The sequence below is a fragment of the Thunnus thynnus genome, chromosome 10, assembly GCF_963924715.1.
Source record: "Thunnus thynnus chromosome 10, fThuThy2.1, whole genome shotgun sequence".
Lineage (NCBI taxonomy): Eukaryota > Metazoa > Chordata > Actinopteri > Scombriformes > Scombridae > Thunnus > Thunnus thynnus.
Genome location: NC_089526.1, coordinates 29,820,700 through 29,837,653, shown reverse-complemented (window position 1 = coordinate 29,837,653; position 16,954 = coordinate 29,820,700). Strand labels below are relative to the sequence as shown.

The 16,954-nt window shown below is 42.9% G+C and overlaps 1 protein-coding gene across 3 annotated transcripts in view; it reads right to left on the bottom strand.

Annotated features, from left to right (window-relative positions):
• LOC137191948 (low-density lipoprotein receptor class A domain-containing protein 4-like) overlaps positions 1-16,954 on the bottom strand; it is a 228,506-nt gene that overhangs the window by 31,443 nt on the left and 180,109 nt on the right. Inside the window, exon 1 of one of the 3 annotated variants that reach the window (XM_067602458.1) lies at positions 11,270-11,745. The exons of the other annotated variants lie outside the window; for them this stretch is intronic. Within the exon in view, the coding sequence (XP_067458559.1) occupies positions 11,270-11,363 (94 nt within the window). The 5' untranslated portion in view covers positions 11,364-11,745. Of the gene's footprint in view, positions 1-11,269; positions 11,746-16,954 lie in introns of those variants that run through there. 3 annotated transcript variants of the gene reach the window in all.

The window sequence follows — 16,954 nt, the reverse complement described above, 5'->3', positions numbered from 1 at the left end:
TGGTAGGGGACAGTGTGTTTATGGGGAGAATCATTATTACAAATCTAAAAAGCACAGACTTTCCTACACTCTCAGACATTAAGAGGGGATAACTTTTTGTCACATGACGGCATGGATGTGGACAAATCGTGGCGGGACCCTCTGTGTAGCCTCCCTCGGTGTAGGTGATCCGCTGGGTTAATCTGGCTGACAGATGGGGCAGTCTGTGGGTAAGCAGGGGTAAGCAGGGGCCATGTATTGCGATAGTGCTGGGACGGCACTGGGCTGGGCCAAGCCGGATGCTGTGACTATGACCTATATTAATAATTCACACAGGATCTCAATGCTGCACAGAGCAGGAGCCCTAATCATCATTAGCAACGCTAGCCAGGAGCCACGTTAGCTTCCAGAGGAATGCCAAGCGTGAAGATCAGAGACGATAGAAAGTATCTCTCCACCCCTGTCTCCCTCTCTGTTTTTCCAAATGCAAAACTAAAAATACCTCCTTCAAAAAAAAAAAAAAACCCATCTCATAAGAGAAGACTGTGTGTGAGAACTTGACAAAGTGGCAACACAAATGGCCACTTAAACTACCCAACATGACACATTTGTCTCGTCTACTTTCTCTCCTTTGAACACATCGATGTATTATTACCATGACAACCAATCAGTGTATGATCACCAAATCGTTATTTCTATGAAAACATCATTCAAAGTTTGATGGGAGCACCAGACACATGAACACTGAAGGATAATTCTCAAGAATGTCAACTGGTCACACTTTACTTTAAGCTCTCTCTGCATTTACAAGCAGCACGTTAACACTTAAAGGACCAGTTCACAATTTTTCAAATCATCATCAGGAGTAATCATTCCTCCTGTTCATACTGACCATCAGAAGATCCCTTCATAATGTACTTACAATGGAAGTGATGGAAGTTCTTCTGTGTAAAAATGTATTTAAAAGTCCAAATGAGTCAAGTCAAGTAGATATCTTTCAACATTACAGTCTTTTTAGTACCTAAGTTCCTCTTTTTGTTACTATACTTCCACCACAGCTCAACAGGGAAACACTGTCTGAGGAAACACAAAGAGGGAATTTGATGCTAAAAAGACTGTAAATGTGTCAGATATCCACTTGACATGACTAACTCTGAAGACTCATATAACCTCCAGATCAACTTTTACAATGCATTTTTCCACAAAATGACTGTGGACACACTGTTGATTTTGGCTTCCATCACTTACATTGAAAGCACATTTGAAGGATCTTTTAATACCCAGTATGAACATGAGGAATGATTACAGTGAGGAAAACCTCTTTCACTCTTCATATGGACACCTGACTGTTGTTTTAAGACACATTTGTCCTTTAATAAGAGGTTTATAACACACTAACGTACATGTAAGTAAGTATAATGACATTTTAACAATTTATCAATGTATTTATCAACAATTATAACTTGTGTATGTATGAATAGATAATGAATGCTGGATAACACAGTATAAAATGGTTGTAATTACATCTTCCAGAGTGCTATAAAGTATTTATTAACTGTTTATACTCATGTACAAGTCATTAACAGGCATTAAAACTCTTGATAAATGTACTCAAACATAAAGAAGTAATGTTATTATATTAAGATTACAACCATGCCATGTTAGCACACATTCATGTTGATACACCAGTTATCAGGAGATGTTGGCAAATACATTATATTGTTATATTTGCTCGCAACTACAAAATATTGTGTTATACACCTATTATGAAATGATTGTATACTGCTTATGAATAAAGATTTCTTTTGTGAAAATAAAGTGCATCCCATGTGTCTGCAAAGTTGACACTGCAGACAAGAATACATATCAATTTAGATGATGACGCTTGATAACTTAGTTAGCAAGACAATGCCAACCCAAAACACTTTGCATAACAAGCCTCAGATACATATGGGACCTCCAATGAGTCTGCATGAAGGCAGGGAGGAGAGAGGAGAAGAGGAGGAGGAGAGAGGAGAGGGAAGAGGAGAGGAGAGAGGAGACAAGAGAGGAGAGGAGAAGAGAGGAGAGAAGAGGAGAGGAGAAGAGAGGAGAGAAGAGGAGAGGGAAGAGGAGAGGAGAGAGGAGACAAGAGAGGAGAAGAGAGGAGAGAAGAGGAGAGGAGAAGGGAGGAGAGAAGAGGAGAGAGGAGAAGAGAGGGGAGGAGAGGAGAGAGGAGAGGAGAGGGGAGGAGAGAGAAGAGGGGAGGAGAGGAGAGAGAAGAGGGGAGGAGAGGAGAAGAGAGAGGAGAGGGGAGGAGAGGAGAGAGAAGAGGGGAGGAGAGGAGAAGAGAGGAGAGGAGAGGAGAGAGGAGAGATGCTGTGTTATGGTTGGGGGTTGGGAGTCAAAGAGGCAGGGCCAGACCAGACAGCCTCTATCTCCCACTGACCCCCCGTCTGAGTGTGTGCATGCGTGTGTGTGTGTGTGTGTCCTCTCCCCAGCCAGACAATAGAGCAGGCCCTGTGCCTGATTGGGGTCAGCTGGTGGCTGCCGAAGGGGGGGGGGGGGGTATCAGACACCGCTGTCTGACTTGTGCGTCTGGATGGGAAGGGAGACGGACCAAAAATCAGACAGTCCTCTGAATCACTAAGACTGAAGAGGAGGGAGGGAGGACAAGGAGAAAGATCTGGGCAACCAGAGGCTTCTTTTTTTGACTCCCACACACATCCTGTACTACTTGACTCCAGGCTGGGAGGTTAAACTGGGTTAAAATGGAAAAAAATAAAATAAAATACCCCACAGACAACACTTGCTCACTACAGAATGTTGAGATAGAAGAATCTACAGCTGTGTGAGGTTTGGCAGAAGATATATCAACTACCATCTGGGTTACATCAATTACCTACAATCAACCTTCTGTATCCGCAATATAACTGTAAGACATCTCATCCCATTGATTCTAACAGAGCAGCACAAACTTCTGCAGTATAGTCAACCTGCAGTATGTAACTATGGAGAGAAATCCAGGATGTTTTGTTGTTTTTTCATTTACAAAACAAAGGCTACTTCTCCTCTCTGTCTTTATCTCCATCTGCTTCTCTCTTTCTCTGCCTCTGGTGTAATCCTTGTAATTTCCTGTGATAAGGTCAGAGTCAGAGCGAGGCCTTGTTAGGGCGCAGCCAGCGGCCCAGCTGGCATGGCCGGTGGATTTACCCCCTTTGACGGGGCAGCGCATGGGTGGCAAGAGGGCACCGCACTGACAGTAAAGATGAGATGGTACAAGGATAGGAGAGAGGCTCTGAATAACTCCATTATCCAAAACTAAAGTTATTACAGACAGTTTACACTGAATTTAGACAATATAATTTATGACACTGAGACGTTGACTTGATCCAACTTCATGAAAGTTGTCCTGTCTTAAAAACAGTGAGACCTGTAGTACAACTGAAGGCACATGCATTACTAACACACATGTTAGTGAGTGCCAGCATAACAACCACATGAGAGTTGGAGCCTCAAACACATCAAAGGACATTTTACTCAAAAATTATATAATAAAAAATGCAAAAAAAGCAAAATACAGTGGATTAATGCTCTGGCACTGATGTAGGGGTAACATACTGGCACACAGGGTTCTGCACTAACTGCCTCTTTGTTGCTACTACCTGTTTTCTATTATACAATATTTAAAAAATCAGACTACTATCGATCACCCTAAAAACACCACTATGCCTGCAGTCTAACAGAGGTGTATTTAGCAGTGAGAGGCGCTTTTGTTTTGCTAGGCAACACGCAATCGCTTGTCAATCACTATACTTAACAGCAGTAATATTCAGGCAATTAAAAACAGTAACAAACAGATACACATGATTAGCAATTTCTAGTCGAGGACATCAAATTGGAGTGAAAATTGGTTTCAACTGATCTGCTGCTTTTTTTAAAAAAAGTTGAAACCAAGTGCACTGCTAGCACTGTTTGGAAATACACACATAAAACTTGTGTTAAGTCTGACAAAGAGGCATCATTTCAACAGCGCCTGTGGACAAAACACTTGTTTAGGCAGCGCCTAACGAGCCCTTTCCACCTGGAGTTAAAACTGTGTGTACTTATGATTTAGTCATGTTACTTTAAAAAAAAAAAAAAAGACAGTAAGACAGATCTCCAAGAGCATAAAAGGAAATCAGATTTCAAGTTTCCCCTTGCACAATCACACTCTGCTACGGATGTTGCTGCAACTATTTTGACCAATGACAAAGAAGAAGAACTAGCTGTACTTGTTGCCTTTATATTTAGTCTCTTAAAATCCTCCAGGTTGCTACCAACCAGGAGCAGAACTCCACTGATTTCACATATTAAAGGTGAGAACTTTTTCTTTTTGTTAAATAGGTGACAACAGTCCTCACACACACAAACGTTTCAGGCCCTGCCTTCTTCATCATGCGCCTCATGAGGTCAAACTTCCGCTCTAACAATCGTCAGATGCGGCTCGCTGATTAAATGTGCTTTTTTGCATTCAAACAACATCTCACCACTACTTCTGTCACACTTACAGTTCCTTCCACATCATCGGTGACATGTATTGTGCTTTGACCTAACGAGGGGAAACTAATCAGCAGACCGAGTGGAAGTTGTTGCTGATACAAATGACCCCTTTGTGATGTGTTCAGACTCAACAATGGAGAGGATGCATTGCTTCCTTCAATTGCAGTTATCAAGAATGGAGGGTTAAATAATGTGTAAATAACAAAAGTTGTAGAATTCCATAATTTGCTACGTGTGGTTCAGCGGTGCGAGCTGCAGCGTCAGACGGCCTGTAAAGTCTTTTCTTCTGTGTGCAAAAGATCATTTGAATGTCAGGGAGTCATGCAAAAGATTTCCTTTGTGTATGGCATGAAAATAGTTGACCGTGTGTATTTGTCTTGCAGTCGGGTTTCTGAACACCCCCCCCCCCTCACTGAAGTGATCTTGTACAGCCCTCCCAACAGCCCCCCACACACCAGCGCCACGTAAGCCTCTTCAAAATCCAAGGAAAACCCTGAAAACCACTTGAAGAGACATGTCATTATTCCGCTGTCTGGGTGTTCCTGAACACATAAATAAATGGATTACCCAAAAAAAATCTGACAAATAGCAGGCAGCACGGCGCTTGTGTTTGATTTTTCTGTTGTTTTCTTTCATACGATGCGAAACGGCATTTGTAATTTCAAAGCAATAATCGCTGCTTTGTTTCATGTAAAAGGAGGAGACGAGGGTTCACAAAGGGTAATAAACATGCCAACCACTTCATTTGCCTGAACGCTGGGAAAAACAAATCGGCTAGGACGCTTAAAAAAAAAGAAAAAAAAAAAGAGCTGCTGTGTGTGCTTGTGTACTGTCTGCCTACGTGTGTCTGATTGCAGCGCTCTGATCCCGTCCATGTCCACAGACCTGGAGAGTCATGAGACGCACAGCAGACCAAATCATTCAGAGGAGCTCTTTAGCATCTCAGACAGTCAAACTGTGTGTAAATAGATGTTGACCGAGACAGCAGACTACAAACCACCCCCCACCATCACCATCACACACACACACACTTGACGGATGGCCTGTCTTCAAACACACTAGGACTACAAATCTGCCCTGGTCCCAAGGGCATTTTGAGAACTAAGGGAGGAGGTTGTGTGTGTGTGTGTGTGTGTGTGTGTGTGTGTGTGTGCAGGGGTTGGGGGTGCAGAATCTAGACACAAAGGGAGTCCCAGCAGCCAGTGACGAGGATGTGAATGCTGCTGGGGCCGGAGCACTGAGCACTGTTAGGTGCTGCCGGGACAAGTACAAGGACACGAGGATTGACCTTTCTCACTGCTTTGGACTTTGGGAAATCGTTGCCTCAACTTGACCCACCTCAGCTAAAGTGAAGTGAGCTGCTGCGGGCTGCGTTTTGCACAGTGTCTGTAGCTGCGAGGGTTGTCACTTTGATTCGTAAAACACTGGGTTGCACAGCCGCAAGATAAGGACATTGGGAAAAAACGGTGAACGGTGGTCAAGCTGATTTAAGGCAAAGAAACAGTGGAGGAAAAGATAAAATACAAAAAAAAAAAAAAAAAGAAAGGCATGATAAATTGTAGCCCTGCTGTGTTAACATGACACAGTATGCAGTTAAACATGCTGGACACTGCTGCGAGGCTCAGTAACACACAGACAAAGACACAAACATCATCCATGAAGCCTAACAAACACGCTGAATGTATTTCCTTCCTCATAAAACATTTGCACAGACCATATTTTGAATATTCATACATTCTGATTTTTTGCAATAAGGAAGAGGTTGCAGATGTGGTTTTAAGCATTTTTTGAATCACTTCACTGAACTTTTTGGTGGAAAAACCACATCAAATACTAATTATTATTCAATGGAGAGTATTTCTACAAGTCTTACAACAGGTCTGAGGGATCCTTAATATAAAAACACACAGAACTTCATTCACAAGTCCTGCAAAAAGTTAACAATCACTACTAGTTTTTGCACACCTGAAAGTCTTATTCACTCTAGAGCTGCAATGATTGGTCGATTTATCAGTTACTCTGTTGACAGAAAATTTGATAATCGATTCATCTTTTAAGTAATTTTTTAAGTGAAAATGGCAAAAAAAACTAGTACCATCATCTCAAATGTGAACATGTTCTGCTTTTCTTGGTCCTCTATGATAGTGAACTGAACATCTTTGGGTTGTGGACTGACAGTGTCACCATGGGCTCTAGGGACAGTTTTCATAATTTGCTGACATTTTAGAGACCAGAAAATAACTGGTTAATGTAGAAATTAACCCGTGGATTCATCAGTAATTAAAATGATTGTTAGTGGCAGTCCTGTTTCACTCAGTGTCAACTTCACATACTTTGATGTAGACTAATTAAATACATGTTTGCATCCTAAATAGTAGTAAAAGCAACAAGAACGTCTGCTATGCTGACGCCTGAAGCTATATTTGCTTCAAATGACTTTACAATATGGATATTTTCTGCTGTGTGTTGGGTACCAGAATGTGAGCTGTGCAGTGCGTCTGCAGGTCAACTCCATGGTGCAAAAACAGCCGCCACCACCTCCTCACTTAAAACAAGGAGCTCTTTCTTAACCCCCCCCCCACCCCACCCCAACAAGTCGAGCACCGCTGTTCACCGCTATAACCCCTCAGCTCAGGAGAGGAGAGGTGGCAGACTAAATAAAGCTCCATTGAGAGACACTAACCAAGTGTAGAAATTCCCTGTGAAATTAATTACAGGAGCAGTAATCGCAAAGAAGTCTGTCTGGGAGGAAAAAAAAAATCTTTTTTTTTTTTTTTTTTTTTTTAAGTGCTGTTGTTTGGTTGTCTTTGCCACTCCCCTCCCCAAGGTCCCTGAATTTCTATTCAGACTCGGAGTTTGAAGTCTTTTTTTTTTTTTTTTTTTCAAGGCTCATTATTAGAATTCATTAATAATAAACTAAATAAAAACCAAACTAATTCCAAATCAACAACACCTCCACAAACAAACCAAACAACAAAAAAAAAAAAGAGGCAAAAAAACAAACCCCAAAACAAACAACAAAGAGCTTAGTGAGAGATTGGATTGGCTGTCTGGCTGGAGACTGCAGGGTAAATATTGGCTGAGCCTGAGAGTGCCTGTCTGCGTGTGTGTGTGTGTGTGTGTGTGTGTGTGTGCATATATCTAGGTGTAAATGTGAGCGCATGTGCCTCTGTGTACATCTTTAGTGTATGTGTTTGAGGGAGAGTCAACAAGTAGCCGTGTGCGTGTTTGGCCTGAGGTAGTTGACAGATGACCCTGCTGCCACCTACACACTAACACCACTCATACACAGGATTACAGATCAGGCCGTTTACATCCGCCTGGCTGGCTGGCCCCCGCTGCAGGCTGACTGTTACATACACAGAGACACACACAGCCACTCAGGTCTCTGACACATGGACCCCGGTCTGTCCCAAGAGTGCACACGTATACTGCTGTGTTGCTGTGTGTGCATCTGAAGGCGTTACCTCACACGGAGGATGATGAAGATATTCTGGGAATATTCCACGCAGCGCTTTCTGAGGAGAGCCACATATGCAAACTAAAGCTGCAACTATGAGTCGATAGGAAAATGATCAGTACTTTGGTAATCAATTAATTGTTTGAGTCATTTTCAAGCTATCAAACGTCATCACTCACTTGCTGCTTTAATAAACTGAATATCTTTGGATTTTTGACTGTTAGTCGCACCTAACTGGCAGTTTGAAGATGTCAGCTCGGGCTTTAGGAAGTTGTGATGACATTTTCACTACGTTCTGACATTCTATAGACTAAACAATCAATCGATAAAGAAAACAATCAGAGGTTGCAGCCATAATAAAAACTTTTCCTCATAGTTAGGGTATGATTAGAAATACTAGTGCTGATGTCATGAGTGTTGGTTCTGCTACCAAATTGAACTTCTTTTGATACCTTATCTTAGAAATATACACATGTTTTACTGTTTGCAGAAATAAAATAGTCTAAAATTGGCAAAACTACGACTTCAATCAGGAACTAACTGATCAAAGAAAAAGTAAACAAGACTGAATGTGACGAGGCATTCAGTGACAAGTGAAAATCAATGAAGAGTGGGTTTACTACTCTAGACTAACATAAAACTTCTTCATATGCATTTAAACATTCTGGCTGTGCAGAGCTCCTCTGACTCTCTCACAGATTACAAGCAAAAAGCAATGTTTAAGTTACTGCCTGACACTGATAAAGGCTCATAAGTAATTTAACGTTGACTGTTAAAATCCTACTTTTTGAAAATGGTGAGTTAAAGTAAATTTCCCTGATTGCCGCTGCAGTTTCACTTTGTTCTGATATCACTAACAAACCACTTCATCAAGGTGACGTCTTTAGATTGAAGAAAAGGAGGTGTGTTTGCATTAGGTTCAAGACGAATGACCTCACACAGTTGGCATATGGTATTTCCACTTGTTTAAAAAAGACAAGACTGATAGGAATAAGAGTCAATACTAGATTAAATGACTTAAGAGTGGAAAGTGTTTGCAGAGGACCTGCCTATGGTGTCGCCCTGCGGGGACTGTACATATCAGCTCTAATCTGATGGATTGTGAGCAGTTTCTGTCAGAATGTTATCTGTAGGTTAAAGAGAAAGAATATATATACACACACATACAACAAGTCTGCATGAAGCCGTGATGTTTGACCTCAGGACTTAACAATATCTCAAGACTTCATAACACCACACCTACAACTGCACTACACAATCAAACCAAACACTGCAACAGCAAAAGTTAACACTTGTTAAAGGTCTTTGCCTCTCAAATCCTACATGTGAATCCCAGTGTGTAGGCTGAGGTTTGGTTCACGGCCATGACACACTGTCTGCGCTGTGATCCCTCTATGTTCGTAGTCCCTTTCAATTTTCCTCCTCGTCTGAATAAAGAGGAAACACACCAGTGAGACCGCCCGCTCCGCTTTAAAAAAAAAAAAAAAAGAAAAAAAAAAGAAAAGGCAGACTGTAGCTCTTTTCTTCAGCCAGAGAAATCATCAAAGCATGAGCTACATTATTCAGCCTTGCCGAGTCTGCATGACAACACAGCCGACAAACAAGAGCTCTTTTCAAACCAGACGGCCACTACAGTAGGACACAGCTATTTCAAACCACTTGTGAATGGAGCTCCCTCCAACTAGTGAGACGTTTCAGATGAAGAGAAATGCATTGAAAATACCAGGCCAGCATTTATTCAAAGTACCAAACACAGATGCATGCATAATCTAAAACACACTACACAGTTGTTGTAGATAAATACTCTCCAGGTATCAATCAACACAATCATCTGAGGGTTGTTTTTGTTGCAGCAGCTCAGTCTAGAAGTCTGAGGCAGTTCTACTGGATTATCTAATTAAGCTCTCTGCTGTATTAGTGTGTGTGTGTGTGTGTGTGTGTGGATGCACCAGTTCACGCCTAAACTCTGTGTGTTTTTCCTGGCCGGCAATATGATGATGCCACAGAAAACAAATGGTGGAGCAACAGTCCGTCTGCCAGACAAACACACACACATACACACACACTTCTTGGTTACAATGTGGCGTCAGCGCATCCACGTTATGCTGCCAAATCTAAATCTAATATCCCGCGTTCACCTCACGTTGCCCAGGCCTGGCCTCGGCCCCAATGGAAATTACACATCACTGTAACTCTGTCTGTCTGTAGCTTGTCTGTGTGTCTGCATGTCTGTCTGTCAATATGTCTGCCTGTCTGGCTTCGGAAGTGTCTGTCCGCATCTCTGTTTATATCTCTGCCGGTTCTTGTCTTCCTGTCTGGTTATGACTCTACCCGCCTGTCTGCGTGTCTGCTATGCGCCCCGTCTCCTGTTTATTTGTCTTCGTCTGTCAGTCAGTCAGTCAGACCGGATACATACACTGTCTGACTGTCTTCTGCGTTTCTACCTGCCTGCATGTGTTCGTCTGTCTGCTCTCTGAACGCATAAAGAGGAACATCTGCAGTGGATCTAGCAGGCAGCAGCATTAGGGCAGAGCTGATAATGATAGTTTCTCTCTGGGCTGCTCAGAAGGCAGACAGACATAACATACCATTCCAGCGTTTCCTGTCTATGCTGACAGGCAAACTATTTAACCCTCTGTGGTGATCCCTCAGAGCATATGCACAGCCCTGCAGGCCTATGGGGCTACATCTGCAAGTATTAATATAAAACCAACCCCTGTGGCAGGAAACGTCTGACAAAAGTTAAGCAGGAAACTTTGAGCTCACAATAGAATAGTTACTATTATAAACTAGTCTATAAACTACAGTAAGTCTATAACACATTTATAAGTCTGCACAGTGTTATAGTGATCCATTAATTAGGCTATTTGTCACTTCAAGTTAACTGTTGAGCACTACAGTATGTTCATGTAATATTTATGGCTACGATAAGAGCTCCAACATACCATAAATCACTATAAACTCAATTCTGTGTGCTACTGACACACTTCAAGTCACATAAAGACAACAAAGGAGATTATAAATGCCAGTAAGTACAGCAGGGTCACCATAAAGTTTCTACTAGATAGCGCAGACATACTGTAAGTCCCCAGAGAAGTAACATTATTATAGAGATACTATAAAGACTGTGCTGAAGGAAACGGCCCATAGCGAGTTCACAGCAGAGCTGGTTTACCGTCTTGGATGCATACTAAGTCTGATTTGTTGTCTTTCTGCTGCTACACTGGAGACTGCACATAAAACGGATTAGGCAGTAAAGTCTCTCGGTAGGTTTTTAAGGTCAGGGGAAACGCAACTAATGTTACTCACATATCTCCATTCCCTGTGGCTGGGAAGCGGTGCAGTTGCAGGAGCAGGTGACATTGGAGTTGCCGGGGCCGCCAGGGGCCGTTAGGTTTTGCATGGGGCTGGGCAGACCGGGACACCGCTCCGGGGAGAGAGCCGCCGCCGCCACCGTCGGGGCCCCCCGACGGGAAAACAACGAAAAACTTCCAGACAGCGGCAGCAGAGTCCGCCGCTACGAGTAACTCCCGACAGTTTCGCACTTATTTTCCACGGTTTTTCTCACGCCATGTTTGTCTCGGAGCGGCTCGAAAAGTGAATTAGTCGGAGATTTCAGGATGAGCCATTGCCTGTGGCTAACGCATAGTACAGTTTTTTTCCGTTCCTTCCTCCGCCGCTCAGAGCAGCTGTCCTTCCTCTACTAGACCGGAGCAGACACAGCGGGCTCAAGACCCGCCCACACACTGACAGACGGCCGCGCTGGCGAATCAGAGGGCTGCAGAGGAGGGACAGACAGGGGGAAAGAGCAGCGCTGCCTTCAGGAGCGGTGGGAAATATCACTATTAAAAAGATAAGACTAAAAAGACTTAAAAATACACTAATAGATCCAAAAACATGATGAATTGCCATACCCCAACATCACCCTGTAAAACACAAACTGTGAGAGTCTGGATTAACTATGACACACAAGTCAGGGCGTGTTTAAGCCTTCTGACTAGAAAAGTGCCTGACTAAAACAACATTTTGTGCAAATAATAAAAAATAACTTGAGGTTGTTTGATGGAGATCCACAAATTTTCAAACATGGTTCAAATGTTTTGTTTACATCAAAAATAGATATGCAGATATAGTTTCTAAAAACAATTTGTACTCATTTTGCCTCATTTTCTGTGCATTTATTAATAAAATTTTTTTCTTTGCTAGTGATTATTTGACAAAGCCAAACAAAATGTTTCAGGTCTTAGTAAGTCACTAAATGACTGAAAAGCCTTTTTTGTTTTGCAGGGGCCTCTGTTTCAGTTATGCTTAGTGTGGTGCTGTCTGGTGTCAGTAGTTAGTATTCATGAATGCCCTTGCATATATTAGCTGCAGAATGCATTAATTGGCTATCGTACTAGCTGGCTATTCATAAATATTACAATTTGTACAGCTGAAAGGGCTGCTTCTGTTGAGCAGACAAGGCTTTCTAAGTTTCTTGATTGTTTAGACCGGTGTCGTTGCTTGAAGCACAGAAAACACTGAAGTGAATATTGAAAATACCATACAATACACTTATATGCATATTATTTTCACAGTAGCCCCGCAGAATAAAACAGTTAATCAAAAATAAAATCCTCTGTTTGCAAGGTTCATTTTGTTATTATTTCTCACCAAAAGCACCTGAATGTGCATTGACATACATCTTCACAAGAAGGAAATAGCACAGTACGAGGAGCACTTGAAGGCAGCAATGGAGAAGGGATGGGACAGGAGTTGTATGTTTGTGTGTGTGTGTATGTGTGTGTGTCTGGGTTGCAGGGGGGTGGGTGTACATGGGTGGGTTGGAGGGGTGGGGGCTGACCTGACTCAGAAAGCTAGCAGACGGCCGGGTCGTGGTTGACAATGGCTGTGGGAGAGCAGAGCAGAGGAGGGGGGAGAGAGAGGGGAGAAGGGGGAGATGGGGGGGGGGAGGCCGGGCCGGGACTGGTCGGTCTGGTGTGTTATTTGGGGAGGGTGGGGAGAGCGCTTCGAGTTTCACTCCCTTGTTACGGCGGGCCGCAGCCAATGGAGACGGCTCTTTGAAGGGGCTAACCTTGAGGTGACCCCCGCACCAGTCTTGTGGTTCAGGGGCACATGTGCAGCAGAGAGGCAAGACCCCCACCTCTCATCCCATCCCCTCCACCCCACCACATCCCCTCTGATTCTAACCAACAGTGCAATGCTCCCAACCAACCAACACACACACACACACACACACACACACACACACACACACACTCTAGCGCAGGACCGTCTGCAGTCTATAAATAAACTAGGCTGTTCAAATCTGAGAGAGGCTCTGAATGCCACTCTAGACCAGCAGGTTCCCAAACTGTGGTCTATGGACCATAGACAGTCACTGACAGGAGTCCAGGTGGTCCTCCAATAAAACCACAGCAAGTTTACACTAAGATTTATTTCATCTGTGCACAGGACAGGCAGAGAAAAACACAAATCACCTTTTTTTTTTTTGCAGGAAATCATAAAAGTAACATTTATTCAAATTCATGGGAGAGAATCTGATCATATATATGGGCTTTGACTGCAAACAGTTTGGGAAATGCCTGCTCTAGGACACCAGTAACCATAGGCAATAAAATGAAATGGACCTCAGTGAAGGAAAATAAGTAAATGGGAAAAGCAAAGACCTCCAACAGATGTTATGCATTAAGTGTCGCATCACTGGCCAAGTTCTATATCCAATCATGCAAAAATATTTTCCTTGACGGCTTCCAGTGAATTCCACACTGCTCCATGAGCGAGCTGACACTTTTGGAGGAGAGAAGAAAAAAAAAAAAAACACGCGTGACCCTGACGCAATTTCAAAACGCCTGGCAGCTGTCATAATTTTATTGAAGCAACAAATTGAGGTGCTGCTGTCTTGTCAGCTAAAGAAGCAATATCAATCCAGACACTGAGGAGCATTTTTTTTTTCCCCTCTGCCTTGATTTGAGGTCACTCTCATGTCCTCGCACACATATAAAAAAAACACACCTCAGACATGCACGCACACCCCAGACACGCTCTTATACACAGACAGCCTCACATTGATTCTCCCTCCTGCGAAACCACCTCTACCCAAGCACAAACACCCCAACACCACTGCACAACACACACACACACACACTCAGACACACACGCACAGTCTGTCTGGAGCGTCAATTTAGTCCCCTGGGGAGCACGCAGGGTGACACCACTAACAGGCCAGACCAGACTAGACAGCCAGCAGACAGATAAATACTAGGCACGGCTGAATACCAAATGCACTCTAGTCTACCAGCTCCCCTACCATCCCCCCTGACTGCAGTCTGCACACACACACACACACACACACACGCACACACTGCACACACACAGCCTCTCTGTGTCTCTCTCGTGAAACGTCTGTCTCATCGTGTATTTGAGGAATACTAACTTTAGGGTTGATAGGTTTATCACGCTCGGCACGTGCGGATGAGCCTATTTTAGGAACTTTGCATCGGGCTTTCCTGCTTACACAGGGCTTTCATGCTTATTCAGGAGTTCACTGTGTGTTACTGCTGCTGTTGTTTTGTGACCGTTTGAATCCAGAGCATGACATGTTCATGTTACACCCTCGAAAAGATCTGAAAATATGTTTTTTTTCTTTCCCTTTAATATTAAAGGCAGGCAAGGGAAAGGAAACACCACCACCCTGTGTACAGCAGACTGATGACATTACCACCACAGCTTTATTTGAAGCAACGGGAATGTGTGTGTGTGTGTGTTCAGATGTACATTACATTTTAACATAAAGCTTAAGGACGTTTCCTGCTTGCAGCCTCACACGCAGCCTGATAAGTTTTACTCAAGAAGCAATGAAAAATATCCTCTCATCAAGCCACAAACGCTTGAATGTTCAGTTGAGACGTTTTGTGACGAGGCCCTGAACACATCAGGGCTGCGATCAGGCTGATACTGAAAAAAGCAGCACGGTACAGGCCTCAGTGGAAGGCAGGTCTATCCCTCCCCTCTCTGAAAAAAAACCCTCACATCCAGAGCGGGTTCTCCATCTGAGCCCATGTGGTGCTGAAAGAGACACTACTTCATAGCGCCATCTTGTGGCTCAGCAGGGAAAATGGATTGTTTCATACATCATCCCCAAACATGGACTGGAAAAAACTGTTCCAGCTCTCTGGTGTCTGCTTCAGTTCTCCTCGCGTCTCTTCTCTGTCGCTCCATTACTTCTGATACCCAAGCCGTCTCCCGGGCACCACTTTGAGCTTTGAATCAATTACGCCTCGTCTTCATTAGAAATCACAAGGGAACACAGAGGAGGACGCTGGGAAAATGAAAGCGTCCCATCCTACAGCTTATTTTATAGAGATGTGCTCTGTTCTTGCAGGGACTACAGGACTAAGGAGAGGAGAGGAGTCAAGATTGACAGATAGCACACATTTGCTGTGAATCATAGTGTGCTGTTTAATGATGAAAGCATAGATATAATACAAAATTCAGGATTTTAGGAAGGGACTAACATTTACACTAAATTGACAGTATGTGTATTTTGTGTACTTCAGGTCTGGGGCTTGTTTTCCTGGTTTGGGTATCGACCTCTTACAACCACTGGGAAGCATTAAGCATGAAGGGAAATCTTAATGCTAAATGATATTTTAGATGATAATGTACTTCCAACTTTGGTGCGTTTGCCTGTTTTATTCTCTTCATTCAGGCTGCTGTCAATCAAACTCTGGTGCAGACTAAACAGCTGGACCCAGACCGTCTGAAGGAGGAGGGTCTCAGTCTGGTTCTAATCAGACTCTGGTGCCGTTCGGTCGTGGTTTGAAAGCAAAGCAGACCAAACCACAACATATTGGAATGAATTGAAAAGCTAAACTGCTATTAAAGCCATGAGGTGTCGAGAAAGCGATCTAACAGACGGATTTCCCTTTTACAAACAATCAAGGTTGCACAAAGCACAAACATTTTTCAGTATTAAGTAATAAAACAACTTAGTTGGAAACCAGAAAAAAAAATACTGTTGAGGTGAATCTCTATGTCACACTCATTCTTGCATTTCTAAAAAGTAGCTAGTAGCCATGATAACACTGATACAGACTACAGAGTGTTAGCTGTACAGGTAGTGAGAGATGAACTGTGAGTGTGAGCAGCAGAAGCACAGAAGCTCCCCTCACATAAAGTCACGTTAGCATAAAAGTAAAAATAACAAAGTAATGTTAGCGTAGAATTGTGGCTGTTTTACTGATGCACAAGTTAAGAGCATTCATTGTGTTTATTATATTCATAACATCGGCATGTATGAAAATCTTCCTGTTTCCTCAACATACACCAGATGCTGGACTGCAGTTTAAAGCTGAAACTATGTCAATACAGGATATTATAAGTCCTGGTCAGACACACAGGATCCTGAAAAGAAACTCTGCACATCTGTTGTTTTTGGTCCTCTTATTCCTGTTTCTACATGTTTTTCATAAAATGCGGTTCAGTTGCAATCTTGACTTATTACGCTCATAATTGGTTATTTCTCGGTGAGCTCGTAAACACGTTGCACCGATGATGCAGGATGAAAGTCAACAGAATTGTCCACTGAGAGTTAGTCTGTGCAGTGTGATGTTAACTCCTTCTTTACCAACAAAGACTTCACAGTGCTGGCTTCATTACACTGGCATGCTGTTCATTTTAAGATTGAATTTAAAATCCTTCCAATTACTTTTATGGCACTTGACAATTTGGCTCCATTGTTCATCAATGAGGTACTAATCCCCTACAGGTCCACCAGGCCTCTCAGGTCATCAGAACAAGGGCTCCTGGTCGTGATGAAGCTTTTTCTGTCCTGGATCCTAGACTATGGAAATCTACCATATCAAATCTACCTCTGGGAGTAAGATCAGTGTTTCAAAACCTCTTTGACCTGATTTGTTTTTATTTCTGGAAAAAAAATGCTTGTGCTGTAATCATTTATTAAAATGCTTTTATCATTCTTTTGTAACTGTG